The sequence below is a fragment of the Amphibalanus amphitrite genome, unplaced genomic scaffold, assembly GCF_019059575.1.
Source record: "Amphibalanus amphitrite isolate SeventyFive unplaced genomic scaffold, NRLGWU_Aamphi_draft 000065F_arrow, whole genome shotgun sequence".
In the NCBI taxonomy this organism is placed as follows: Eukaryota; Metazoa; Arthropoda; class Thecostraca; order Balanomorpha; family Balanidae; genus Amphibalanus; species Amphibalanus amphitrite.
In genome coordinates, this window is record NW_024881561.1 from 58,080 (window position 1) to 86,076 (window position 27,997).

At 48.5% G+C, this 27,997-nt stretch overlaps 3 protein-coding genes across 7 annotated transcripts; 2 read left to right on the forward strand and 1 right to left on the reverse strand.

Annotated features, from left to right (window-relative positions):
* Positions 1–6: 6 nt before the first annotated feature.
* Positions 7–5,814, forward strand: LOC122378794 (protoporphyrinogen oxidase-like). The gene is made up of 3 exons (XM_043360290.1): positions 7–175; positions 2,919–3,219; positions 3,512–5,814. Exons 2-3 carry the CDS (start codon positions 2,969–2,971, stop codon positions 4,683–4,685), a joined length of 1,425 nt encoding a protein of 474 aa, XP_043216225.1. The 5' UTR covers positions 7–175; positions 2,919–2,968; the 3' UTR covers positions 4,686–5,814.
* On the reverse strand, positions 5,507–27,997 carry LOC122378795 (calcipressin-2-like). 3 transcript variants are annotated; one of them, XM_043360293.1, is made up of 6 exons: positions 27,972–27,997; positions 11,494–11,584; positions 9,757–10,024; positions 9,226–9,399; positions 7,334–7,505; positions 5,507–7,047 (listed from the first exon to the last, which is right to left on the reverse strand). In XM_043360293.1, the coding sequence occupies exons 3-6, from the start codon at positions 9,955–9,957 to the stop codon at positions 6,905–6,907; spliced, it is 690 nt and encodes a 229-aa protein (XP_043216228.1). In that variant the 5' UTR covers positions 9,958–10,024; positions 11,494–11,584; positions 27,972–27,997; the 3' UTR covers positions 5,507–6,904. The 3 variants fall into 3 exon arrangements, with proteins under 3 accessions (XP_043216228.1, XP_043216226.1, XP_043216227.1); XM_043360291.1 differs by lacking the exon at positions 27,972–27,997 and adding an exon at positions 10,887–10,894 and having other exon boundaries at positions 9,757–10,026; positions 11,498–11,557; XM_043360292.1 differs by lacking the exons at positions 11,494–11,584; positions 27,972–27,997 and adding an exon at positions 11,032–11,135.
* Positions 11,616–26,591, forward strand: LOC122378797 (beta-1,3-galactosyltransferase brn-like). 3 transcript variants are annotated; one of them, XM_043360296.1, is made up of 3 exons: positions 11,616–11,686; positions 17,604–18,520; positions 25,555–26,591. In XM_043360296.1, exons 2-3 carry the CDS (start codon positions 17,661–17,663, stop codon positions 25,745–25,747), a joined length of 1,053 nt encoding a protein of 350 aa, XP_043216231.1. In that variant the 5' UTR covers positions 11,616–11,686; positions 17,604–17,660; the 3' UTR covers positions 25,748–26,591. The 3 variants fall into 3 exon arrangements, with proteins under 3 accessions (XP_043216231.1, XP_043216230.1, XP_043216229.1); XM_043360295.1 differs by lacking the exon at positions 11,616–11,686 and adding an exon at positions 11,706–12,037; XM_043360294.1 differs by lacking the exon at positions 11,616–11,686 and adding an exon at positions 11,706–11,840.

Consider the following 27,997-nt stretch of genomic DNA (forward strand, 5'->3'; position numbering starts at 1 on the left):
AGAAATGCCATCGTAATCGGCGTGCGAGTTGCAATTCACGGCGCAGGGCGCGATGCCGCGCGATGCTAGGGTGAATTTCGGGGTGAATTCGAGTTGAATTTTGGATCCTGTTGTTGAGGGCGATTTTATTGTTTTATAAAAAAAAGATTATAAAGGCCAGCCGGACCAGTCTTATGTGAGTACCCTTACACCAGGTGGACCTTTGTATTGTACTTACGGTTAATAAAACAAGGGTGCTTTGCCCAACTTCAACTTGAAGTTTGCTAAAGCTTCTTCCTCTATTTGGTGATTAGGGCTTGTTTAGGGCGCGTAATATTCTAACAGGCCCGGATTCAGTGCCCTCAAATAAAAATCCAGGAATTCTTTGCTGCTTCCCAAGTGTAGAGTGTAGACTGGCTCGAGATGATAAATCAGTAGGCGGAACTATGGTCAAGCGTACCCATTTTCGGGAACGCATTTTCGTTCCCATGTTTGGGAACGATAGACCCAAATATGGGAACGCCATGTAGGCATTATTTAAAACAAAAAAAAGAACCGTTAAATGACGTCCAAAAAATATAAAACGATCGTGAACCGCCTGATAGTTGTCTCAATATTGTTGGGAAAGAGTTTGATATTGTAAGGCCCATCGTAGTTACAAATCGTTCCCCTATTTCTAAAGCAGTCCATCACCCGGGCCGCGAGCCCAAATTTGGGAACGCTCTCGTACACTGGCGCTGCAAGCGTTCCTTATTATGGGAACGGCGTACCCAAAATTGGGAACGATTTCACCGACGCCTTTCAGGGGCTCTTTTCATTAACAAGCATCACGTCCAACGCCGCAAATTATTATTAACGCAACAATCATCAGATGACCTTTCCGGCAAGACCGTTGCATGTTTCGCCCGGTCTTCTGCGCTTTTATTCCCGTCGATCTCGCAGCGGGCACGCCCCCCTCTGCAGGATTACGTAATCCACAACGCTCAGCAATGTTCAACAAGGTCTTCCATACCTATATCCACCGTCCGCGCCGAGGGTGGAGACATGTCAAGCACCTGTCTGCTAATCACCGAGAGTTGAAGAGCACAAGAAGTATCCAAAAATGGGAACGCTGAATATGTTACACCCTCAAAACACCTAGTCCCAATGAAAATCTAGTTTTTTCCTTTCTTAATGAGTGTAAGTGGCAAAAGGCCTGGTAGGATGGGCACGAGGAATGATCGAAATCAGCATAAAAATTATAAATAAGCCACACAGAGCGACCTATATCAGAGAAATTCCCACCAAACGATCATGCTTAGAAACGCCGAAGACAAAAACCACGCTCATGACGCTGCTTATAAAACAACGCTAAACAGCTAGCATCCAAATAAAATATGTCTTTCAGGGCTGATAAAATACAGCTGAATGATTTTAAACCACTGAAACTGAGTTTACAACAGTAGTTCGGTAAAATCACTGACGTTCCACGCGGTCGATCGCCCCGACACCAAAAGTCAACAATATTACCTCGGGACTGTCCGCGTGTTCGCTTGCATATGTCAGCATCTGGTGTCGCTAGAATGAAACTTCATAACCAGGCGAAAATTATTATACTTGACCTCAAAATGTAAAAAATGCTTCATTTTCCTTAAAATTGCATGTTAAATGTCGTATAACCCATATTTCCACCATTCTGTCATTTTTAAAAAATCATTAAAAATATCATTCCACGGTCAATTTCCTTGTTCCACGGTCAGATTAAAGATAACTTTATGGAAATTTAGTAGATACTTAAATCAGCGTGCACTTTTTTGAGACGTGATGCACTTTTGAGTTTTAGTGGGCGAACGGCCGAAAAATTGCCTTCCGTTCTCATAAATGGGAACGCCCGTTCCCATATTTGGGAACTCCGTTCCCAAAAATGGGAACGTTCCTATATTTGGGTACTCATGACCATAGTTCCGCCTACTGAAATACCAGGCGGCAGTCGGCGTCACAAGATTACTTACATCATGCTGGAACTGTAACAGTACCTAATGGGAGTTAAAATTTGAAAAATGCCATAAAATAATTTGAGACATCAGAATTATACAAAATGATCCCTAATATTACTAAGTTTCCCAAAACGATGTAGGTATTACTTAAACGATAAAATGATAAAGATGGTTAAGAAAGATTAAGATTTTTTTTATAAATTTAGCTCGAATGTTTGAATGGACGGATTGACAGAGCCGGAGTCCACGCTAAGCAGAGCTTGTTGCGTAGACCCCTACCGTCCGATCGCGCAATTCCGGGTAACGGGAGAATTTAGATGCCAAAGTTTAACGTGCCCTTCAAAGCCGGACACGGCCTGTCCCACTCAACTGACTTCAACTGGCTGCGGCTGCTCCCACCAACCGCAGACCATCCCCGTCAGGAGTCTCATATATCGAGCGCCGGAGCGTCTCGAACCCGGGCTCTCACTACCGGGAGTCCGATGCTCTACCAACTGAGCTACGGGACAGGCAAAAAAAGATAGCTATTAGAATTTAGATAAGTAAGATAGTAAGTATTAAAAGATAAAGAGATTTCCTGAGAAAAGTTGCACTACTCACATGATGATACTACAAAAACTGAACACCTTACATGTATGCTAATTGCTAGTGATTACAGCCCAGACTGGCTAATCATCAATACTGTTATGATTAAATTTTGTATTGTATGTAGGCATTCAATTAACTATTTATGACTTTTTGTCATTGCTAAATAGGTACCCATCCTATTTCATTATTTTAACTATCCAGACTAGTTAATTTACTACATTAGGGGTTGTAGTTATAGCATCAGCATATTTTAAAGAAATTATTAAAGAGATGAATAGTATTTGTTTTGTCTCCTCCACAGCCCATGCAATTTACATGATGATTTAGTCTGATTGGCTTCATTGTCGTGATGAACTTTTTGGTATATTCCTACAGCTGAGAGAAATGCCTGCTACTGAGCACTGCTAGAGCTGATTACAAGATCAATGGCTGGAGTGGTGGTGTTGGGAGGTGGTGTGGCTGGGCTGGCAGCCGCCCACTACCTACGGCAGTTGCGGCCCAGCTCTGCACTGCCCATCACCCTGCTAGAGGCAGCATCCAGTGTCGGCGGATGGGTGAACACCACACGTCATGTGGACGGCACTGTCTGGGAGCACGGGCCACGCACAGTGCGTCCAGCTGGACAGCAGGGCGTCAACACACTGCAGCTGGTGGAGGAGCTCCAGCTTCAGGACAGGTAACTTTATTTATCATAAATGGCAAGCAATAAAACTTAATGATACCAACTATTTTAAACTTCCTTTTGCCTACTGGTTCTGAACAGGCTACTCTACCTGGTGATTGCTGTTGCATTACATTTTAACATATTTATCGATGATCAGGCCTGTATTTGGTAACTGCATATTGAAGTAACTCTTTTATCTGTGATTGAGACTGTGACAGTGTGAATTCCGCTGTGTTGTTCATTGATGGTATGAACTGTGACGTGATGACTGTGACCGTGACCGTGTTGTCTAATTGTCTTACAGGCTCAAGATAATCCCAGCGGGTCATCCGGCAACACTGAACCGGATGATAATGACGGGCGGCCAGCTGCACCGGCTGCCCACCAGTCTGTGGAGCACCCTGCGGCCGCTGAAGCCGTTCCACCGGCCGCTGGCGCTGGCCGCCCTGCGCGATCTCTGGGCGCCCGCAGAGCGCGGCCTCCAGGACGACAGCCTGTACGCGTTCGTGTCGCGTAGGTTCGGCGCCGACATTGCCCAGTTCGCCGTGGATCCGCTGGTGCGCGGCATCTGCGCCGGCGACGCGCGTCAGATCAGCGTGCGCTTCCTGATGGACTCGCTGTTCGAGCACGAGCAGCGTCACGGCAGCGTGCTGTGGGGAATGTGGAAGGAGCGGGGCCGCACCGCGCCGCCCGACCCCGGCGACAGCGAGCTGGCGCGCCGCGCTCAGAAGGAGCGCTGGAGCGTGTGGAGTCTGGAGGGTGGCCTGCGGACGCTACCTGAGACACTGGCCGAGAGATTAGCGGCGGACGGAGTTAGTGTGCGGCTCGACTGCCCGGCGACAGAGTTACGACTGCGGCCGGACGGTGCCACGGTCCACACTGCGGCCGGGGAGCTGCACGCCAGCCACATCATCTCGGCGCTGCCGGCGCACGGGCTGGCTCCTCTGGTGACCGACCGGGCCGTGGCCGAGCCCCTGGAGCAGATTGAGTCAGTCACCGTAGCCGTCATCACACTGCAATACGCCGGGCAGTTGTTGCGCCAGCCCGGCTTCGGCTATCTAATTCCCTCGTGTGAGCCTGCCGGCGGCGTGCTCGGTGTGATTTTCGACACGTGCAGCTTCCCGCAGGGAGACCGCACCATCCTAACGGTGATGTCGGGCGGTGCAGAGATGGAGCGGTGGTACGGCGCGCGGCCCGACCGGGAGCAGGTGCTGCGCGCGGCGCTGGACGAGGTGCGCCGCACGCTGGGCATCACCGCTGAGCCCAGCCGTGTCTGTGTGCAGCTCCAGGAGCGCTGCATCCCGCAGTACCGTGTCGGACACAAGGCGCTGGTGGCGCGGCTCAGGGACGCAGTGCGGGAGCGCCAGTGGCCCCTGCTGCTGGCCGGAGCGGCCTATGACGGCGTCAGTGTCAATGACTGCATTCTGAGCGGCCGGCGAGCGGCGGAGGCCGTCAGCGCGAGTCTGGGGGAGGCGTGAAGCGGGTGAGTCGCGACCAAGGGGGATACGGTGTTCAACGGTGTGTGGGATGGGGTATGCGATTTGTCGCGGAAAGTATTCCTCGATGTAAGTATGGTGGTGGATTTGGACCTGTGTTCTGTATAGCGCCACGGTATAAAGTTTCAAAAATGCCAATTGATTGGGATTTTTATTTGTGCTGTGACGCTGCTGTTTTGATATCCTCCCAGTGTTACGTAATTCCAACAATGCCCGACACTTGTTTATGGGGCACTTTGATGCAGCTATTTCGTTCGGAAGCGTGCAAATATCGCCTAGTGATTTCGTTTATTGTCGGCTGACCTGGAACCCAGACTTGAAGTGGGTGGCAGTGTAGGCGCATATTCGTTTTTTTCTGTTGTTAAATGCCGTTTATAATTCACTTTAATAAGCTTCCTAGGCTTCTTTCCCGGCGTACTGCACGTTTGATACGATATTAAATGTTACCAATGATTGTATAATTACGCTGGTGATCGTTGGGAGGTCGTGGCGTACAAGAATTGGATACACAAATGTGTTTTCAGTCATGGCGATGCAAGGCGTAGTACTATGCCCCTACGTCATAGCCATTAACATTAGTGCCACCGGTTTGGTGCAGCTGTGAAGTGTGATACGGTGCAGCTGTGATACGGTGAAGTCCATGTGAATTGTGAAGTCTACCTCTTACGCTGCTCAGGCCAACGCTTGCACCGTAAGAGAATACACATCTATACCTGGTACCCAGACTGTGACAGCATGCAGTTTTTGTGACCAAGCGGAAATGGATGTCCTTTAACTGCCAGTAGCTCCCGAGATAGACAGTCCGTCAAACTAGCAACACTGTAATTATAGTGACATCTGTAATAAACTAACACGTCTGTAACCATAACACCTGGCGGAAGAGAGCTACAGACTAGGCAGAGGGCGGAACACATGACGACAGAGGTCGAGTAAGCGTAGGTTGGCCGCCGGCGACCGAGACTTCATCTGCAGACACCTGCGGCATACTAACAGGAGCCACCTAACTAATTACACAGAACATAAATAGCGCGCCGCCCGCCTTCGATAAGCATCTGCCGACATTGCACGTAGTTCAGCGCTCCAGGTATTACACACCGCCGCAGCGCAGCGTCCACGAATACAGCCAGTCGCCAGCAGTGGACTGATATCTCACGTTTGGCTCCAGTTAAAACACCGAGCGTCGCCGGCCGTCATTTGGTATGTCATCACATCGCAGTACCAGTGTTCAGTCCGAACACTGAACAGTAACAGCGCACAGTTCGCAACACACAGTCATTGGATTATGGTCGGCGATCTCGAACGGTGACTATCCTAGTTTGTCCGGCCGCAACACCAGACACCTATCGTATGTCTTTTACCGCGTCGACTCGACATTCGATAGCCCCATAGACCCTCATGGTCGCACGCTACAGAGGACAGAACGAGCCTGACCATATCCCCCAGGTCAGTGTCAATCTCACTAACAACATGGACTGCGCACGTCTGGAAAAACCAAACACGGTTCAGGGTGGCAGAATCCAGAGTAGAACGGAGCTTAGGCGTATTTTCTGTCACATTTCACATACGTTTGTAACCGCTTTGTAAAACCTAGCGGATCTTTTTAGAAAACTTAACAGAACTCTTCCACTTAAAAATTAAGAAGTGTGTTTACCTCCTAGAATTTCGATTTCCATCGGAGCTGCTGGCAGAATCCCGACTAAACTTAATTTAGCCAGGTATATATCAAAACTAACCTTTTCATTCGCCATCTCATGATAGTTAATTATGCAAATCAAATAAGTAATACGCAGCCAGATAATTTGTTAATACGAAAAGCTGGCAAAGTTCGCAAATCCCGATGATTAATTATGCAAGGCAAACCGTCAGCTTGTTAGATACACTCCATAATGTCCAATAGTAAATGTATGGCAGTTAACTTGTTTTATGAGCAACTGCAATGCTCAGTTAACTCCCTACAAATAGGGTTTAACATTTGGTTTATGAAAACCCTCTTCCCTCGATTGATCGTTTACGTACGGTCAGCATTATTTGAGGCGATGACCCTAAGGCCCGGGCACCATTTGGTGCCTCCAAGAACGCCAATCTCCTGAATCTCAGCTGCCGCACGTCACAATGGCAAACCTCCTCGGGCAGCCTCTGTGATCATCCTTTGTCACCTCTTATCTCCCTGCAGAGCGTCGACAGACCGCCGCGACAGCCGCCTACCGCGACGGGCACCGGGTCTGGGTAATGCGCATGCCCTTCTGTCCGGACGGCTGGTCCCGGTCGGCGTCCGTTTCCTCGGCCACGTGAACCACGATCGACGGGTGCTCGTCGCGGCCGGCGTGCAGCTCGTGCGACTCCCCTGCACCGAGAGGAAAGGGCAGGGGTCAGAAAGTGCAGGGGAGCACAGAAAGGCAGCGAGGGTAAACACGACACATTCAGCTGGGCTGGAGCGGATCCAATAGGTATATCATAGCGCTGATTAGTAGATGTAGCAGACGTGTAACAGGACCGCATAGCAATCTGATCACATATTTTTTAGATTGAATTTTTAGATTGAAACTATCATAATAGAATCGTTTTGATTAACACAGCACAAAACGTAGAGTCCCAGCATGGGGTTCCGTCGCGTCGGTCCGTGAGCTCACCTGGCGCCATCTGCGCGACAGCCGAGAGCAGGTCAAAGTTGACGATGGGCTCCGCCTCCCTGACGGGCTCCCAGCCGACGGGCGGTGACGCCGGCGGCGAGATGAGGAACTGTTTGTCCGGCAGTGGCGGCCGCAGCGTGCCGTCATCCGAGCCATCCCGGGACGACGGCGTCTGAAAAACAACTAGAGTTTCTCAGATAGTCCTAGAGCAATGGCCGACAGGATGTGGCAATCTATTTGAACTAGATGACAGTACTGCGGGTGGCAGTGTGATCACTGCCGAGACAACCCAAATACGGAGCACAGCCACGCTCTGAAACGCTAATAATTAGCTGAGATTTAGCCTACTGCGGCCAGCAATGGACGAGATATTGTTTGCGGTACCGTAGTCCCTCCGCCAGGGGCGGATCCAGAAAATCTCCAAGGGAGGGGCCATTAGAAACCAGGAGGCCCCCCCCCCCCATAATCCCACCTGTTGGAGGCCCCATCTTCCCACTTGTTGGGGCCCCCCCCCAAAAAAAACTGCGTCTATTGAGCTTATCTAGCTGTTCAGGCAACATCTCAACATCTGTGCAGGCTTGGAGGCCCTCTGTGCAGGTTAGGAGGCCCTGTAAAAGTGGTCATCTCTGTGAGTATAAGAGACCTCCAAGTTATGAAAAGCTTTACCAATCTTCTAACAAAGAAGTCTTCTCAGCTAGTCTTCTAAGAAATAACTAAGTGGGTAGGTTAAAAAAACTCATCGGATTTCGGCCACTTTATTTTCAGGAGGCCCCCTTTTCAGCTTTTTAACTTTTTAACTTTTTATTTTATTTTTGAAAAAAATCGGCCAAGGGGGGGGGGGGGCCATGGCCCCCATGGCCCCCCCTTGTATCCGCGCCTGCTCTCCGCTGATTTGGGTAGCTGCAATTTTTTTGATTCGTGAAACGTCCGTGATTTGTGGATCAAGGCCGTCGGCTGTCGACCTTTTACCAAACGCTTGGCTTATCGCTGACACATTGCTGCGAGACGGTACTGCTGCTATTGTTGGCACAGACCGCTGGCCCACTGGGTCCCGGCTCCGCCGGCCGCCGGGGATGTACATAATATGGTACGCTACCGGTCAAAGGGTGAGCGAACACGGACCGTGAACAACCCCACCCCCAACCCCACCCCCACATCGACGACTAGTCTACTTGATAGCCTCAGCGTAGACCACTATGACACAACACCAGCAGCTATAATTGTCAGTCATATGTGGAACGTATCACAAAAATGTCAAAGCATTGCGAGAGTGATATAACTCATCCAGCTTACGACCGAAGTTAGGCTTCAAACAAATTTGGAGTTCAAGACTGCTTCGTGGAATCGTTTCGTCGTCAAACATTTCAGCGCAGCTTCAGATGGGCGCTCGATAACAATTGATGTCAAAACGCAAATGTTATTCACAGGAAATGTGTCCTTGCTAAAACTAAATCCCTTACTAATCGTGAATAATAATTAGGGTTAATTGCAAGCAGCCCCTGACCACAATCATGGTTTTGTGCATGTATATTTTTACGCCACCCGTCGCCACCGGTCGGCTGACTGGGAACCTAGGACGTGAAACTTTATATGGCTTCCCACTGTGGACCATGTCAGCCTCTGGCGGGGGAGCGTGGGCAGGGAGCGAAAGGGTGGCGGGGTCCTCTTCCTGGCTGAAAAGACATCTTCCCGCAACAACGCATCCTTCAAATAATTGGAAAACAATGTTATGATATGGCAGATATGGCTAGAACGTAAAAAGCACTCGTAACTGCATATTGCGTATTGTGACGAAATAACAGCTACCTTTCAAACAACGGACAAAAAATGTACCAAAGATTCCAAATTCATATCAAACTGGCGTGCATGTTCCGCACGGCTCAACACAGTACCTGTATGAAGTAGCATTTGATGACGGCGTCGCAGAGCGTCGTTTCGTGCAGGTGAACCCGGGCGCTGGCGGCCGCCTTGGCGCTGCTGTAGTTGACCCGTGCACGCCGGAAGCTGGGGAAGTACTGGAACCACGCCTCGTCGTCGAAGGCGCCGAACGTATCCTCGAACACAGCCTGAAAAGTAGCTATAGTGAATCAGCGACTTTGTTCAGCTGGTTCGAAATGAAGAAGTCGGTGTCCGTAAAAATAATGTAGGTATGCAACAGCAGAACCTCCCGTTCTGTCTACGAACCTATAAAATATGGTCGATAAAATTACATTATCACTTCCCTGCTTTAGCAAAATATTGGTCGAAGTCGCGATTTTGAAATATCATTCAAGTTGCAACCCCAGACAGGCGCTTGTATCGCGAGAGATATCATCTTGGAACAACCGTGCTTTTCCCGTCAACCCACTGCCCAATCATCCAACCACCCAACTCCAACGTAACCGTACAAAATATCGCCACTTCGCCCAGCGGCGAGCACCCACCTTCTGCGCCGGGTCCTCGAACACGGGCAGCGGCAGGTTGGTCACGTGGATCGAGGTGGGCAGGTCGGCGTCGTCCAGCAGCTGGGCGGTACCGGCGGCCAGCGCGGCCGCCAGCGCGTCCTCACTGGGCTCGTCAGACGACCTGCTGGCCGTGCTGTCCTGCGACTCTAACGAGCCGCCGCGACCGGCGCCCGCTGACATGCTGTCTGATCCTCCGCCGACAGTTCACAGTGCAGCAGTCTGCAACTTCTCAGTGAGGCTGGGATCGCTGTAAAAGTATTACAGGAGTCAACTCAAAGTCAACCCAAGCATCCAAATTTGTGCTGAATTATCACTAGCTGACTGTTCAAACAAGCAAAATAAAACAGTCCTCTTATTTATAACTATACTAATTACCTACTAACTAGTTATTTTATTACTTGTGTTGGTTTACTAATTCACTAGTTTATACATCATAGCTGGAAATATAACTAATATTCTTATAGCTAGAAAACTCATGTAGTTGATCCCACAAGCAGGGTCCCACTCCTGGCCCAAATATGCCTCCTCAGTGCTCACTATCTGCATGGCATAAGACAAAGTGAGATGTCAGCAGCTCCAAATTATCAGGTGCTACCAAGCTCATATGCTGCAGTTGCATGATACTGATACATTATTTACATATTCCACTTTGTTTCAAGTCAGATGGTCTATGGTCATAAAGCTTATAAGGTCAAAGAGATAAGAATTTGTGCTGCACTAGCACACCCATTGAACTGGTTTAGCTACTCTGGATTTCAAATTTCCTACATGTTGTGAACATTAAGTGACTGCATCTGCTGACTGCAGTGCTAATGCTTGGGACTTTGGACCCTTTTCTAACAAAATTCAATCCCTTTGATAAGCTGCACTTATAAAATAATTCAAATTTCTAATGAATCTAAATTATAATTCATATGCAAGAAGTTTTCACAGACAATTTCACACCCAATGATGCTATTACCAATGCAACTTTACTATTGACAGTGGAAAGATTTCCACAGTGGGTCTGGGAAGACTTAAATCAACAATACCAACGCCTATCACTAGAGCACCATTGAGGTGTTTGCTGTAGGATTTACACTAGATTTGTTGTGCTAGGGCTTCTTGCAATATTGATGTTGAAAATTTTCACAATAATCATAGAGATCTTTTGTCATTTCAATTTCGACAGGTACCAAAGTAACAGCCTATATAGATATCAATATTGCAATTTGCAAGATAGGCATCTCGTAAAAATAAGCACTTTGAACTTACAGCTTACGACCCCACTGCTTTGGCCCCACCTCACTGCTCTCCACACATGAAAATTGAGAACCCCATGTCAACACTTCCACAGCATCTTAGAAGCCCACCTCAACTGCCATCTTGCATCAACTGATCACGGTGCGCAAACTTGGAGAGGGCATTACTTTTTAGCTGAACTTCAGTCTTATGTTTCAGGAGAAAAGCTTAGGAATCAACCCAGTTTCCAGTTTTGAATGAGAGGATTGGGATAAGTTTCCATCCAAGGCTGCTAAGAACCCTTAGGCTGAATGGGATGAATTGAAATTTTGATTTGCAATATCAAAGGTCAAAGGTCAAGTGCAAAGCAGTTTGAACGGACGATTATGAAGTTGCAATCCATAACAATGCATTACCAGGACAGAGGACTAGAAACGTTATAACAATAAGCTGTAATGTATATAACAAAATACAAAATTCGACCGCGTAACTTACCTATATAAACGAACGCTCCACCGAAATTTTTAATTTCTTTTCATGACGATGCGTCATGCAAAATATTTTTTGCGCCATCAACTTGTAGATGCTGCGTCAGAAATGGAAAAGTTTAGGTGACTGTTCATAAAGTTCGCTTATTCTACTTGCAGACGTTAAAACGCGAATCAACGACAACATAAGCCGCTCTGCAGTGCGCGACAGCATTACGAAACCAGTTTTGAACATTTTGTTTTCATAAATGTTTTCTTTTGATCCCGTTGGTTTTCGTTTGGTTTTCGTCCTAGCGTTTCCGATTTTCCTCTTCCCGAATTTCAATTTGTGAATTGTGAAAGCTCTTTGACTTGGTGGGTTTATCTCATGCTTGATCTTTAAGAATCTTGGATGGGTTATTATTAAGTCCTTAGATAAGGTGGCCTGTTATTAATTTGCCTTCCCATGTGACCAGAAATAAAATGATGTTAGATCATGCTGGTTCAGATCAGTCATGGGCTATTATTTTTGCTATAATGATTCATGTTCAGTCAGGCACGTAGATAGGTAGGTAAGTATTTGATTTATTTGATGTCATTATTTGAAAAGATGTAAACGGGTCTGAAAAGTTAAGCGCAAAGCCGCAAAGTGGAAGTGTCTAACTGATTATTAGTAAATTGAAATGACTATTGTGACGTTCCATCAGCCTTCAGCTGATCGCACTTCTAGAGGCACCAACAGTCCCGAGTGCTCAGACTGAGTATATTGTCGAGAAACAAGAACTAAGCAACATGCACCTGCAAACAGACAAACAGTCAATGACAGTCAGGACGGAAATACATGCAGCTCCCAGCGAGGGGCAGTGCGCATGCGGTCATGCGGACGAGCACATGTGAGCGTTGGGGAAGCATGTATGCACAAGGGGGTAAGACAGCAGGCATGACATGCGGTTGTGCAGCGGACATGTTAGCGCGAACATAGATAAAGGACAGTGCGAGAAGGAATACATACAAGCAGGCAAAACCAGATCAGTGCAATAAATGATACCACCGTGACATCACCTTCCCGAAAAAAAAAATGGACTCACGAACCGGTGATACAGACGCTGAGGGAAAGTGTGGTATAACATCACGGACCATACCGCGGGTTGCGCCGTATCTCTCTGCCTGATCGAGACACAGCGGGGAGGAAGTTCAACGGATCATCCGCGGAGGCCGGGATCTGTGCGACAGGAACAGGAGCGGGTTCGATGCTTGGTCGCTGGCTGACCTCGGCTGCGCCCTGTGCATCATAAGGCACGGCACTCGCATCTTCGTCCGCAGGTGTGTGGGCGGCAGTGTCGTCTGCAACTTCAGATGGTCCGGGCTGATCTCCAGTGTTGCCGTGAGACGGAGGGCAGCAGTCCTGTACAGTCACATGAGCGTCGCCACCGAATGCTGCTGGCACGGATTTGACGCGGTTCATGTGCACACACTTCTCTGAGCTCCCTATGAGCACGAAAACGTTGCTGTCGACAATTCTTGTCACCAGGTATGGACCGCTGTACATAGGATCCAGCCCACAACGCTCTTCTATACGGACCATGACTTTATCTCCTGTCCGTATTCCACGTTCAGGCGGCGATACTCTAGTCCGATCGTAGTACTGCTTGGTTCTGTTCTTCGCCCTTTTGCTGTTTTCCCATACACGGCGATAGGAGTCGGGACGAGTAGCCTGCAGCTCATCCACATGATCTTCGGGGCTGACGTACGCCGCGGGCTCAGGCCTCAGAGTGCAACACACTCTGCGGTGGTCTCAGGGTAACGCCGTACATGACTTCGTGCGGAGACACTTGGGTACCCGCATTCTTCGCTGAGTTGAAGATGAACGTGACTTCTTTCATAATTTGTGGCCACTCTGTGGTCTGCATCTTCCTTTCGGCGAGGAGGCAACGGAGCAGTTGCTTTGCAGATTGGACGCATCTCTCTGCCAGTCCGTTGCCCTCCGGATGGTAAGGACTCGAGCGACGTTTCTTGATATTGTAATCTGAACAGAAACGCCTGACTGCCTCACCGTCCATGTTTCTTGCCTGATCAGTGACCAGTATTTCAGGCAGTCCATGACTGTATACCCATCCCGTCATCAGGGACTGCAGCACCGTGTCAGCCATCTGGTCTTTCATGGGTATGAATTCTGCGTATCTTGAGAAAAGATCCACCACCACCAAGAAATACCGGTAGCCTGATGCGCTCCAGGGTAGGGTGCCAACGTCCATGGCCACCGTCTTCCGTGGAGCTAGATCCCCGACTTCATAAGACTGCAACTCTACCTCTGGCTGGTAGGACCTCTTATTGGCACTACATACGGCACACTGAGCGCACACAGCACGCACACAAGCTGGCAGCCCAAGTGAGAAGAACTGGCTCTTCACTCTCTGTAGAGTCCTCTCCACGCCCAGGTGTTCCGCCTTGTGCACCGCTTCCACCACTTCTCGTTGGATGCTCCCGGGTACGACCACTCGCTGACCTTTCATCAAGACGCCATGTCTCATCGTCATGTCTCGGTAGTGCCGATATCGTCCTTTGGTGATCTGGCCATTGGCAATCATCTGTGACGCTGCGAACACCGTCACTGGATCTTCTCTCTGCGAGACTGTCACTCTGCTCAACAAATCGGTGTTCGTAAGCCTGTAGACGTGTCTCTCAAAGTGCTCACTTTCATCGTTCAACTGTGGGTCCACGGGTTGGTTAATCCTGCTGAGACAGTCCGCTCCAGCATTTTCGGTGCCCTTCCGATACACGATCTGATAGTTGTAGGATTCCAGCTCCATTAGCCACCTTGCAAACTTGTGCCTGGGATCCTTCTGCCTCCGGAGCCAGACTAGCGGGTTGTGGTCCGTGACCATCACGATTTTTGTAGCGGCCTGCAGGTAGGTTCTCCATTTCCGCACTGCCGCTACTAGCGCCCAACACTCCAGCTCGCTCGCAGAGTAGTTACGCTGAGCACTTGTTAGACCTGATGAGAAGTAGGCTAGCGGCCTTCGTACGCCGTCTTCTGTTTCTTGCGACAAAATCCCACCAACACTCACACTGCTCGCGTCCACTTCGACCCAGAACGGTCTGTCCCACCTTGGGAACGCCAGAACCGGCGCTTTCACCAGAGCGGTTCTGAGTGACTCAAAACTGATGTCACACTCTTTTGTCCACAGCCACTTGGAGTCCTGGTGTGTCAACTGGTAGAGCGGAGCTGCAATGTAGCCCATCTTCGGTATGAAGTGACGGTAGAAATTCACGAGGCCTAGAAATCTCTGCACTTCTTTCTTGGAGCTGGGTCTTGGGTAGCTCTGGATCGTTGACACGTGAGACTTCAGAGGGCGGTAACCTTCACCACTAACTTCGTGGCCCACAAACTCTCCCTTCTCATAGGCGAAGCGGCACTTGTCTAGCCGTAGCTGCATGTTTGCCATCTTGTAGGCATCCAGTGTCTTCTTGAGGTAGGTCACGTGGTCCTCCACATCTCGTGTATGAACGCAGGCGTCGTCAATGTAGCATTCTACTTGCGGAATTCCAGACAGCACCTGGTCGATGACGCGTTGATATGTGCTTTGGCTGTTGCACAAGCCAAAAGCCATGACATTCATCTCGAATTGCCCTTTCGGGACAGCAAACGCAGTCTTTTCTTTGTCTTCCTCGCGAATCGGGACCGACCAGTACGCACTTGCTCCGTCCAGGAACGAGAACACCCGACTTCCAGCCATCTTGTCTAGGATGTCTTGCCAGTTCGCTGCTGGATAGGCATCCTTTTTGGTCGCCTTGTTCAGATCCCTGTAGTCTACTACAAATCGGTACGAAGAGTCTTTTTTCCTCACCAGGATGACACGGCTACTCCACGGCGAGTTTGAGGGTCGACAGATGTCGTTGTCCAGCATCTCTTTCAGCTGTTTGTTGACTTCATCTTCCATCTCTGGTGACATCCGCGACGATTTCTGTTTCACAGGCCTTGCATCCCCAGTCTCTATGTTGTGTTCAGCCAATGTCGTCTGAGTAGGCTTCTTGGGGTTAACGGCGAAGACGCTTCGTGATTCCCAGAGAACATTGAAGACCCTCTCTTTCACTCCTGGTTCGAGAGCTGGGTTGATCCGGGACCGCAGTTCTGACGCAGACGGAGACACCATTCCCTCCAGCACTGCGACTGCAGCTCGACCGTCCTGTCGACCTCCGCTCAGCATGACGTCAGGCGTCTTCCATACACTCCCGAGCCGGATGCGACCTTTCCGCCAATCGAACTCGGTAGAGGGGAATCGGGAGAGGAAATCTCGACCAAGGATGACGACCGATTCATCCCCGCTGAGCACTTTCAGAGAGTGACGCACCATTTGACCATCGCCAACATCGATGTTCACAGAGATAGTTCCTAGAACCGTGACTTTTCCACCTACTCCTGACACAGAATCTAGATCATTGCTATACTCAACCTTGCCTCCCAGCCGGGCACCTCGCACAGAACGCTCATCGATCACTGACATAGATGCACCAGAATCGAGGAGTGCAGCGACGCGCGCGCCATCAAAACTCACGTTCAGTGTCACGGCATGTTCATCCCCTTCTCTGTCACTGCCCTCCACGCGATATACCTTATGCCCTGATCTACAATCCTTGGCACTGTGTCCCTTTTTGCCACATTTGGCACAGTGTCGTGACGGACATTTGAACATGAGATGGTCAGGTGAGTTACATAGGTAGCACAATGCCCCTTTCCCTTTCTTCCTTTCCCTTCCCTGTACAGCATAGACCTTAGGAGACTTCCCATCACCGTCATCAGCATCTGTTGCCGTGCGAAGGTCACACATCACCTGAGCACTCTGCTCAGGAACTGGCGCGCCTGCCCCTGCCTCTGTGGTTTCGCAAAGCCTGACTGCTCCTACAAACTGTCTCGACCCCCTATCTAGCGGCAATCCTCTTTCCACCAGCCAGGTCTTGACATCTTTGATGAATACCCGTAACGATGAGTCACTGAGTTGTTGGCAATCTGCCAGCCAAGTCTTTGCTTTTGACTGTACTTCTTTCGGAAGCTGAGACACAAACAGTGAACACACAAAACCAAGATCAGCAGCAGCTTTCACACCCAAACGTTTCAGTTGAAAGAAAAAATCATCAACCTGTACACCTGGTACCCAGTCTAGGCGACACATCTCCTGCATGTACTGATACTTATCAACCGGTGGGTCTAGCGTACTGACCAGAACATCAAAAGCTGCATCAAGCGTATCGCAGTCACTCAACACTTCTCTCACTAGTTCACGCTCTGCAGTGCGACGGTTGATGTATGCTGGCAGCAGGCCGATGGCGAGTGCTTCCCCCTCAGGACCTCTAGCCAGCAGGGTGCTGACTCCTGCTTTGAAGAGAGGTTTCCAGTCTTCTATCCTCTCCTCAGGTTGCAGCGCTGGGATAGGCAGATTCATAACCACCTGGTCGATGGCTGCCGTAGTTCCCTGTCCCCCATCAGCCTCCTTCTTCATTCTGTTGTCCATGTTTAATAAGCTAGTTCTTGTTTATGTGACGTTCCATCAGCCTTCAGCTGATCGCACTTCTAGAGGCACCAACAGTCCCGAGTGCTCAGACTGAGTATATTGTCGAGAAACAAGAACTAAGCAACATGCACCTGCAAACAGACAAACAGTCAATGACAGTCAGGACGGAAATACATGCAGCTCCCAGCGAGGGGTAGTGCGCATGCGGTCATGCGGACGAGCACATGTGAGCGTTGGGGAAGCATGTATGCACAAGGGGGTAAGACAGCAGGCATGACATGCGGTTGTGCAGCGGACATGTTAGCGCGAACATAGATAAAGGACAGTGCGAGAAGGAATACATACAAGCAGGCAAAACCAGATCAGTGCAATAAATGATACCACCGTGACACTATGACCATGAGCAAGATTTAATTCAGACAAAGTCAAAGGAGTCCTAAAGTGCTTTAAATTATCAGCTGAAAATTCAGTCATTGGAAAGATCTGTAGCCCAGACTCCAGCATGAAATGTGCATTGCGTAGGTACATATTTTGTATCACTTCTTAGATGGTTATTAGTGTCATAATGCACACTTCCTCACTGTCTGCAATTATTTATCTGTCATGATGCTGATTCTCATTTTCACAGGATAAATCTCTAGCTGTACAGCTGAGTACTTGTAAAGCTATCAGCTGCCAGTTGAAAATGGCAGCACGTGCTTTCCGCTGGCGAAGGCCTTACACAGTAATCCTCTCAGCTGTTGGCCTACTGATGTTATGTGATCTGTTTGGGGTGTTCAGACATATGTTTGAACTTGATTATGATACCCATTTCACATACCCACTAGATAGTGAGGTTAATTTCTATGTAAATTTGATGCTAAGTGGCCAGCAGTCACCAGTCACTCCCCTGGAGTCACACCAGTTTCGATACCTGATCGATCCACGGGAGCGATGCAGTGGGCAGAGACCCCTGCGGCTGTTGATCGCCATAAAGTCTGCACCGGACCACGTGGAGCGGCGGCGCGTTATTCGACAAACGTGGGCTGAGCTACGCACCGACGTGCGTCACGTATTCCTGCTTGGCACGCGCGCTGGCAATTACGAATTGCAACGGACCGTGCGCCGTGAAGTGGAAGAATACAATGACATCGTGCAGGCCTACTTCCAAGACTCTTACTACAATAACACTCTGAAGACGATGAGTGGGTTCCGCTGGGCGATAGAGCGGTGCGCCGATGCCGAGCACACGCTGTTCGTCGATGACGACATGTACGTGTCGGTGCCGAACGTTCTGCGGCTGGCGGCGCAGCGGGCCGAGTACCCGGCGCCGGAGGGCAGTACGGCCGCCGCCGCCGCCGTGCCGCAGCCGGACTCACCGCTGCTGGTCGGCTACGTGTTCCCGGCGTCCTCGCCTCACCGCCATCGGTTCAGCAAGTGGTTTGTGCCTCTGCAGGAGTATCCCTTCAGTCGGTGGCCGCCCTACTGTACGGCCGGCGCCTACGTGGTGTCTCGCTCGGCCCTGCGAAGGCTTCTCTACACGAGCTACTACACGAAAATGTTCAGGTGAGAGTCGATACGTTGGAGAATATTAATGATTTAATAAGTCCTGTCCTCAAGATTTTCCGTGAACTAGCCGTCGACACCGTCACCGTCAACAACGTGACTGTACCACATACACTAACCAAACACTAAAAGATGCTTACATTCAAACACAGGTCATGAAACTGCTGAAATCGAAAAAAGACCCACATATCTATCACGCAATTCTTAAAGATCTAATGGGAAGGAGAAACAACCGAAGCTTGCCTCCACTCATCGGACAGGACGGTACACCACTGACTGACGACATTGACAAAGCGACTACACTCAACAAACATTTTGCCGCTCAGACACGACTCGACATACATGACAAACCAATGCCTCCTATTAGCCCCCCGGGACCTCACGTCCCCACGCTAGCAGAGGTCCGAGTTACTGAGCCTGAAGTTCTTAACATTCTTAATCGCCTGGACTCAAACAAATCCTCGGGTCCAGATAAAATTCCAGCTAAACTGTTGAAAATGTGTGCCATGATAATCGCCAAACCACTAACAATCCTCTTCAACAAGTCATTACAATCAGGGGTATTTCCGGAATCTTGGAAAAAAGCATGTGTCACACCCATTTTCAAGAAAAAAGGATCTAGCTCAGACCCGGGAAACTATCGTCCAATAAGCCTCCTTCCAAATGTATCCAAAATCTTAGAAAAATTGGTATTTAAAGGTAGTGTGCCACCTTTGAAAGATTTCCCATTTTATTTTTCCCAGGATAAGAAGCTTCTGTTTTTACCTAATATCGCAAAAAAAAAATCAAAAATAGGCCTGGAATAGTGCCTTTTTCGCCTAAAAGTTTATCGGTTTTTCGATATGTATAACAACTGTAGTGGGCTGGCCTGCAAACAGGCGTCGGCAACAATCGCGAATGCGGCGCACATGTGACAATAAGCAAAGGTCATTATAGAGTTACGACGTACGGGAATGAGTTATCAGCTGTCTAATCGTAGACAACACAATGTCGAGCCTTAAACTGTAAGCCTGTATTGGTATTGTTTCTTTTATTTGGCTGTCGAACATTATTTATGGTTTGAAATGTGATTTTATGTAAAATAATTGATATGAAACAGCCGTCTCTTAAGTTATGACCCCATTTCACCACACGCAAGTGGCAGAAATGACAATGATCAGCTGACGCATTTTTCTTGGCCGAAGTCAGAGCGCGCGGCCCGACGCACCACCACCGCACCACAAATTATGAGCAGAAGCCGCGCCCAAAGCCAGGGCCCCGGTAACGTGAGGTAGCCGAGTCGGGGCAGCGTGCGCTGATCCAAGCCGGGGCCGCAGCTTTGGGCGCGGTCTACCGCATCCCCGCGGGCAGCCCCGGGCTATCACATGACACCGGGAGGACGTGCGGCCCCGGCTTGGGTCAACGCACGCTGCCCCGACTCGGCTACCTCACGTAACCGGGGCCCTGGCTTTGGGCGCGGTCTACCGCACCACCTAACAGGCGTGTTCGAAACCGCAGGAGATGATGATGAACGAGTTTATCGAAACTTGATTGGATGAGCATATCGGTAATAGCGATTTCAGTGTGTGCATTTATTGCTCATAGTGGTGTGAAATGTGGTTGGGGTACGACCGACAACCCGTCGGGGCGAATTTCGCACTGGGGTACTCAAAATTTGAAGAATTTAAGACGTTTCCATGAGTTTTGAAGGTATGGATAAGTTCTAAAAATCCGGTTCTTCTTATCTGGGCCATTAACTCCATACGGTCCAGGAAAGCTGGCACACTACCTTTAACAAAATCTACAAACATATAACTGAAAATGAACTTATATCCGATAAGCAAAGCGGATATCGTCCAAATCACAGTACAGATATACAACTTGTATACCTTACCCACCAATTATTTTCAGCACTAAACAGAAAAGAAAATTTCACAGCCGTCTTTCTCGATATTTCAAAATATTTTGATAAAATATGGCACAAAGGTTTACTTAAAAAATGTGAAATACAATACAACATAACAGGAAACGTCTTGGAATGGACAAAGTCGTATTTGAGCAAACGGACGCAAGAAGTGAGAGTAGGAGACAGTTTTTCTCCGCCGGAACAAATTTCGTCAGGCTGCCCACAAGGTTCAGTGCTCGGGCCTCTGCTGGCTATTATGTATCTTAACGACCTGTCAAAAGTCACGCAGAACGAAGCACTTTTTTACGCCGACGACACTTCCTTATATTCATCACATCCACATGACAGCCAGGACCATAGAACGACGATACAAAAAGACTTGGACGACATAGGACGTTACGGAGACGACTGGGCAATCACCTTCAACATGGGTGGAGAACCTGCCCCGGCCACCCCGGCCGTGGCCGGGGTAACTTTCAGTCTACCCCGGCGCGGCCGGGGTAACTTTTCCACTCTTGTAAATCCTAAAAAGCTGTCTCCATATGAGCAAAGAAAACTCTCACTCTTCGAATGTTGGCTTCCGTGGGCGTACTATTGCAAATCAGGTAGGTATACTATTTATGATTTACGTAACTTGCCATAATCTCCAACCCTAGGACCCGCTTATGGTCGCCAATGCCAACTTTGCACTCAAATCCTGTTCAGTTTCGAAAATTTGGCGCGCCTTCGGCGCACTTTTTCAAAACCACTGCTTGACTTCACTGCCTTCGACTGGCCTGCCACCAACCGCAACCATACCCTTTTATGAGCGTACCCGTCAGGGTGCTCATAAACACCGAACGTCCGTCAAGCTTCAAGCTCGGACTGTTGTTACCGGGACGCGTGTTCTCGCCACGCGGAGTCCAACGCTCTAGCGACTGAGCTGCGAGACCGGGACCGGTCGATATTCCTGGATCGACTCCCTGTTCGTCTTATAAAAGCCGCCCAACATTGAAAAAGGCTGCGTCCGTGGATGTCAGTGACCAATTTTAGCGCTTTGGTTTGATCTTTCAATTTTCTCTGTAAAGCTTCTACGTGGTGAGTTGTCGTCTTTTTGTAGCATTTTGAGACACAATAAAAAGCTGAAAACGCAACATTTACTCAAAATGGCGTATGATATGGGGTATGGTGTGAAATTGCAGGTTTAAGTAGAAAAATCACTTAAAAGCAAATTGCCTTTTCAATCATTCCAAAAATGTTATGAATAGTACGATGTCGGATGCAACTCTCATCCTTGAACAATTAACAAACACAACATCCCTTGTTCCATTTCCATGGGCCAGAATCAGGGCTGCAGAGTCGGATTCGGAGTCGGTCGGAGTCTGCAGTTTTGCCCGAAGTCGGAGGCGGAGCTGGAGTCGCTAAAATCTTACCGACTCCGACCCCGGAGTTGGAGTTAAGACTGCATGGCTCAAAGTCATGCCCATGCACCTGGCTGCTTGACGATTTTTCTTTCGTTGACCTTCCAAAATCAGGTTTTGTTGAATGTAAGGACCTCTTTTGGACCAGCGCTTTTTATTGAAAAAAGCTGAAAAAGGCTGATGCGTCAAAACCTGTTTTTATTTTGCATGCTATTTCAAGAGTACTCATTTGCAATACAAGGCCTTGGAGCGCGCAAAAAAAATCGCTTCAGGCAAGATAAAAATATCCAACCTAAAATTTGATTTCATTACATGGACTTAATGAGCAATTCCCGGAGTCGGGGCTGGAGTCGGAGATGGAAATGGAGTCGATTTTTGAAGCCGGAGTCAGGGTCGGAGTCGGAATCACCTTAAAATATATCGACTCCGCACTCCGCAGCCCTGGTCAGAATAGCACTGGTTGCTTATGACGATCGTTGACAACAACGTGGGCATATCGTCTTTCCGACTATCGGTCGCCGGCCGGGGTAACTTTTTCAAACATTCTCCACCCATGACCTTCAATGCACAGAAAACTATACAATTGACATTTTCCAACGTACATGACAACCAGGACTTCAAGCTACATTTTAAAGGGCAAGACATTCCCACTACGAGTTGCCACAAGCATCTCGGACTCACTCTTTCGACTGATCTTTGTTTTCACCAACATGTTAATAGCATTGTCCGTACAATTAATTCATTACTTGGACCTATCTACCCTATAGCCAAATTTCTCACTAGGCCTATGCTCAGCGACATCTACACAACATACATAAGACCTTACTTTGACTACTGTGACATCATTTACGACGGCAACTTGACAATCAAAGACAAAATCCGCCTCCAGAGACTTCAAAATCGATGTGCAAGACTCGTTACTGGAGCACTATACAGATCACCGACAGACGCACTTTTGAATGACTTAGGGTGGGAAAGACTGGAAACGAGACGACTCATTCACAGACTCATTTTCTTTCACAGACTTTATAATAACAATCCTCCCCTACCTACATATATCACCAACATTTTGACTGACACAAGACAGGGTGCTACAGGACTTCAACTTAGAAACGCTACCCTACTATCGCTTCCCCCGATTAGACTCACATCCTTCCACCGATCCTTTATCCCAGCAACTATCAGGCAGTGGAATCTTCTTCCTGCTGCTATGCGTGCCATTCAATCCCGCTCTGATTTCTCTCGTGAAGTCTGGCAGCGATTTGGGACAACAGAACCTCCACTGTCACATTCAGTCGGCACAAAGACAGCAAACACACACCACACCAGACTGCGCATCGGACAAACATTACTGAACGCACATCAATTCCGAACGCAACACCCAAACGTCCTTACTCCAGCGTGCATTTGCGGTCACCCAAATGAAACAACCACTCACTACATAATGGACTGTCCTCTGTACCAAACAGCCCGATCGCAACTGTTCGGTGTCATGCAGGCTATCGTTCCAAACTTTGATAATCTCTCAGGAAAAAGTAAGCTTGACATCCTTTTATTTAATAGAAACGTCACAAGCATGGTGGGTGTACATGTGGCTCACCACTTACAAACATACATTCAAAACACCAGGCGATTTACTAACACAGCGTAACATTGACACAAGTGCGAGTATAGGTACACACTCACAACCACACACCACCTTCCAGCACACACACTCACTTCACTCATCTGAGCCGGCGGTGGCCGCCCTGTGCGCGGGACCGAGCGGGCTTTCCCTATTCCAGTTGGATGCTTCGTGGGTAGTTGGCGGGGTCGGCGTGGTTCTGTCCCCTGCTGGCTGTGTTAGTGGATCCATGATTTATTATCTTGTTAAATTCTGTTGCAATTGTTTAGCTTTGGAGAGGCGCCTCGACTTAAGCGTTAGCTTTTGCGCCGATCCGCCATGTAAACGTGTTTGCATTTGTCAATGAGACAATAAAATACTTGTGTGTGTGTGTGTGTGTGTGTGTGTGTGTGTGTGTGTGTGTGTGTGTGTGTGTGTGTGTGTGTGTGTGTGTGTGTGTGTGTGTGTGTGTGTGTGTGTGTGTGTGTGTGTGTGTGTGTGTGTGTGTGTGTGTGTGTGTGTGTGTGTGTGTGTGTGTGTGTGTGTGTGTGTGTGTGTGTGTGTGTGTGTGTGTGTGTGTGTGTGTGTGTGTGTGTGTGTGTGTGTGTGTGTGTGTGTGTGTGTGTGTGTGTGTGTGTGTGTGTGTGTGTGTGTGTGTGTGTGTGTGTGTGTGTGTGTGTGTGTGTGTGTGTGTGTGTGTGTGTGTGTGTGTGTGTGTGTGTGTGTGTGTGTGTGTGTGTGTGTGTGTGTGTGTGTGTGTGTGTGTGTGTGTGTGTGTGTGTGTGTGTGTGTGTGTGTGTGTGTGTGTGTGTGTGTGTGTGTGTGTGTGTGTGTGTGTGTGTGTGTGGTGTGTGTGTGTGTGTGTGTGTGTGTGTGTGTGTGTGTGTGTGTGTGTGTGTGTGTGTGTGTGTGTGTGTGTGTGTGTGTGTGTGTGTGTGTGTGTGTGTGTGTGTGTGTGTGTGTGTGTGTGTGTGTGTGTGTGTGTGTGTGTGTGTGTGTGTGTGGTGTGTGTGTGTGTGTGTGTGTGTGTGTGTGTGTGTGTGTGTGTGTGTGTGTGTGTGTGTGTGTGTGTGTGTGTGTGTGTGTGTGTGTGTGTGTGTGTGTGTGTGTGTGTGTGTGTGTGTGTGTGGTGTGTGTGTGTGTGTGTGTGTGTGTGTGTGTGTGTGTGTGTGTGTGTGTGTGTGTGTGTGTGTGTGTGTGTGTGTGTGTGTGTGTGTGTGTGTGTGTGTGTGTGTGTGTGTGTGTGTGTGTGTGTGTGTGTGTGTGTGTGTGTGTGTGTGTGTGTGTGTGTGTGTGTGTGTGTGTGTGTGTGTGTGTGTGTGGTGTGTGTGTGTGTGTGTGTGTGTGTGTGTGTGTGTGTGTGTGTGTGTGTGTGTGTGTGTGTGTGTGTGTGTGTGTGTGTGTGTGTGTGTGTGTGTGTGTGTGTGTGTGTGTGTGTGTGTGTGTGTGTGTGTGTGTGTGTGTGTGTGTGTGTGTGTGTGTGTGTGTGTGTGTGTGTGTGTGTGTGTGTGTGTGTGTGTGTGTGTGTGTGTGTGTGTGTGTGTGTGTGTGTGTGTGTGTGTGTGTGTGTGTGTGTGTGTGTGTGTGTGTGTGTGTGTGTGTGTGTGTGTGTGTGTGTGTGTGTGTGTGTGTGTGTGTGTGTGTGTGTGTGTGTGTGTGTGTGTGTGTGTGTGTGTGTGTGTGTGTGTGTGTGTGTGTGTGTGTGTGTGTGTGTGTGTGTGTGTGTGTGTGTGTGTGTGTGTGTGTGTGTGTGTGTGTGTGTGTGTGTGTGTGTGTGTGTGTGTGTGTGTGTGTGTGTGTGTGTGTGTGTGTGTGTGTGTGTGTGTGTGTGTGTGTGTGTGTGTGTGTGTGTGTGTGTGTGTGTGTGTGTGTGTGTGTGTGTGTGTGTGACACTAAATATATTGATATTTACCTATATAGAATATATAAATGAAATGCCTCAGAATACGGATGATGCACATTATCGCACTATGCCTATCAGCACTGACTTGTTTAGAACAAAATACCAGCACTTGCAGGCTGTGTGGTTGCGGTGGTTTGTTATTCTGCCCCTGTGTACCCGTCTCAGCCTTCGCTTATTATTATTTATTACTGCCGTCTTTTCGTTACGACCGACGAATCTGATGATCTGCATTTGCCTTGACAGGTTTGATGACATCTACCTGGGCCTGGTGGCGCAGAAGGCCGGAGTAAAGCCACTGCACACCGACTACATCCACTTCTGGGAGCAGACCTACAGCCCGGACGAATTTCGGCACGTGGTGGCCGCTCACGGCTTCCACGATCCGAGTCGGCTGCTGGCCGTCTGGAGCGAGCAGCATAAGCTCGGCAACGCCTGACAACTTCACTGGTGATGTACCGCCTCTTCCTGTCTATTTGAATCGTGTGATACTACACCGTGGACAGACGACCAAGCGAGACTTATGAAGGGTCGTGTTTTATAGTTTGCTAGACTACACGATAGTCGATACGAGACTTGAAGCGGCGGGTACCGGCTCAGTGGTGTGAAGACGCTTATCGGAGGATGGTCTTAAATGTATACGTACCTTGTAAACGATCGACAGTGCGGGGTAGTCCACTCGATGATAATAATGGGTCTTAACTATTGGAGTAAAGCGTTGCGAGGTAACGTGATCTCCATGAATTCCACTGAAGTGAGGAAGTGTGCCGATGCTGACCAGTTACCCGTTGATATGGTGGTGTCGACGATACGTGTGCCTAGCAAGAATGCCGCTCGGCTCATACAAGTTCTAACGTGAGATTGGTATAATCATCTGCTTACGTGCTATGAGCGAGTGTTTGCATTATCGTTTGAAAGTTGTTATGGCATAAATGCTAGTCATAGACCTACTATTCAGGGTGTGAGGAAACCTTGAAATCGCAGTGTGACATGATGCTAGGTCTTCCGTCGTCCCCAAAGATGTGTTGTTACCCGAGTTGCAGTTGACCTCTGCGTTCGAAGATCTCAAATACCTACTGCATTGCCGCGTTTCCGTATTGTCTTAGAGGCTCGATTGGTGACAGAATCAAGTTCAGACTGTGATTGGGGTGTTTTCAAGCGTGTATAAACTGAACTGTGCTAGCTTTATCATCCGAACTATAATTATTGCGTTTCTGTTTTTGCATTGTTAGTTCCGTGTGAACAATTCATATTTGACAGGGGAAAATAAAGTTAATGAAAGCTACAGGTGAACCCATACCGGGCGATTTTAATTGTACATTGTACCAAGCAGTGCGGGAAAAGAGGGTTTAAATAGCATGTTCACGGAGGGGTGACCGATCCGCCGTTCTGTCGCGCTATTTCTTAGAAATGGCACGCCAAATTCCAGTACCCGCCACTAGTAGGAAAAGCGTTTACTTTTGTATGCAGAGTGTGAACATATTTTTTTATAGACGTGCAGGGGCAGATCCAGGCAATCCGTTTGGAGAGGGCAACCGTTTCCCACCCATTCGGCGACCCCGACCCACCACCGCACCGGTGACCAAGCGAGTTAAAGGGACCCTCCCACCTTAACATTAGTTTTGAGTTGAGATAGCCAAGTTTGCGGCCAGGCTCAGAAACCACCATTTATCCTGGTCGCAACCCACGCAGCTTTATGGTGTTCAAGAAATTTCTTCCCTTTACTTGCAGGGTGGGACCAGCGTGGTCCCTATCTCTTAAAGGGACCCTCCCACCTTAACATTAGATTTGAGTTGAGATAGCCAAATTGGTGGCCATGGCCTGAAAATACCGGTTTGGGCACTCACAACATCGAAAAATGCTTTAATTCAGAGATATCGAATTTCAAACTTGCAGTTTTCGGATTCTAAGGGGCTAATGCATTGGTATGCCCCCTTAGAATTTGTGACGTCAGCGGAGATCTAACGATTTTAAATCTTTTACTAAAACGTTTGGTAGCACGCGGTGGTATATGCTGCTTTGCGCGCAACAAATGCCGCACTTTCAAATAAAGTCGCTAGGAACAGCGGAGATCCCAAAAAGTAAACAAAAGTAAAAGTCTAATATCTTGAAAACCGGTGAATATTTTTCGATGAAATTTGGTAGATATTCGTTTTTGCTCTTTCTGAACCGAGCGACATCACTTTCATGCCAATTCATTAACTTTTTTGAATGTGGGAGGGTCCCTTTAACCATTAGTGGGAGTCTGATGACGTCATCAGGCTTTCGAACGTCCGTTAAATGTTTGACTAAAACGTTTTGTAGCACGCGGTGGTATATGCTGCTTTGCGCGCAACAAATGCCGCACTTTCAAATAAAGTCGCTAGGAACAGCGGAGATCCCAAAAAGTAAACAAAAGTAAAAGTCTAATATCTTGAAAACCGGTAAATATTTTTCGATGAAATTTGGTAGATATTCGTTTTTGCTCTTTCTGAATCCAGCGACATCACTTTCATGCCAATTCATTAACTTTTTTGAAGGTGGGAGGGTCCCTTTAAACTCACCGAACCATGAGGAAACAGTTCAGACTTGGACGATCTCCCACTGACGACGCCACACGTCAACGCCACACTGAATGCATTCAGTTCAGGGGGTTACATCTGTTACTATATCAGCGTACCGACCCAACTCATTGGCAGCGAGCGGTCAC

Coding starts and splice junctions, on each gene's coding strand:
- LOC122378795 (XM_043360293.1), bottom strand. CDS start 9,957: ATGTCAGCGGGCGCCGGTCGCGGCGGCTCGTTAGAGTCGCAGGACAGC. Junction 9,400..9,756: donor TCGAGGACCCGGCGCAGAAG/GTGGGTGCTCGC, acceptor GCTACTTTTCAG/GCTGTGTTCGAGGATACGTT. Junction 7,506..9,225: donor TCAAATGCTACTTCATACAG/GTACTGTGTTGA, acceptor GTTGTTTTTCAG/ACGCCGTCGTCCCGGGATGG.
- LOC122378794 (XM_043360290.1), top strand. CDS start 2,969: ATGGCTGGAGTGGTGGTGTTGGGAGGTGGTGTGGCTGGGCTGGCAGCC. Junction 3,220..3,511: donor GAGCTCCAGCTTCAGGACAG/GTAACTTTATTT, acceptor ATTGTCTTACAG/GCTCAAGATAATCCCAGCGG.
- LOC122378797 (XM_043360296.1), top strand. CDS start 17,661: ATGGCAGCACGTGCTTTCCGCTGGCGAAGGCCTTACACAGTAATCCTC. Junction 18,521..25,554: donor TACTACACGAAAATGTTCAG/GTGAGAGTCGAT, acceptor TTGCCTTGACAG/GTTTGATGACATCTACCTGG.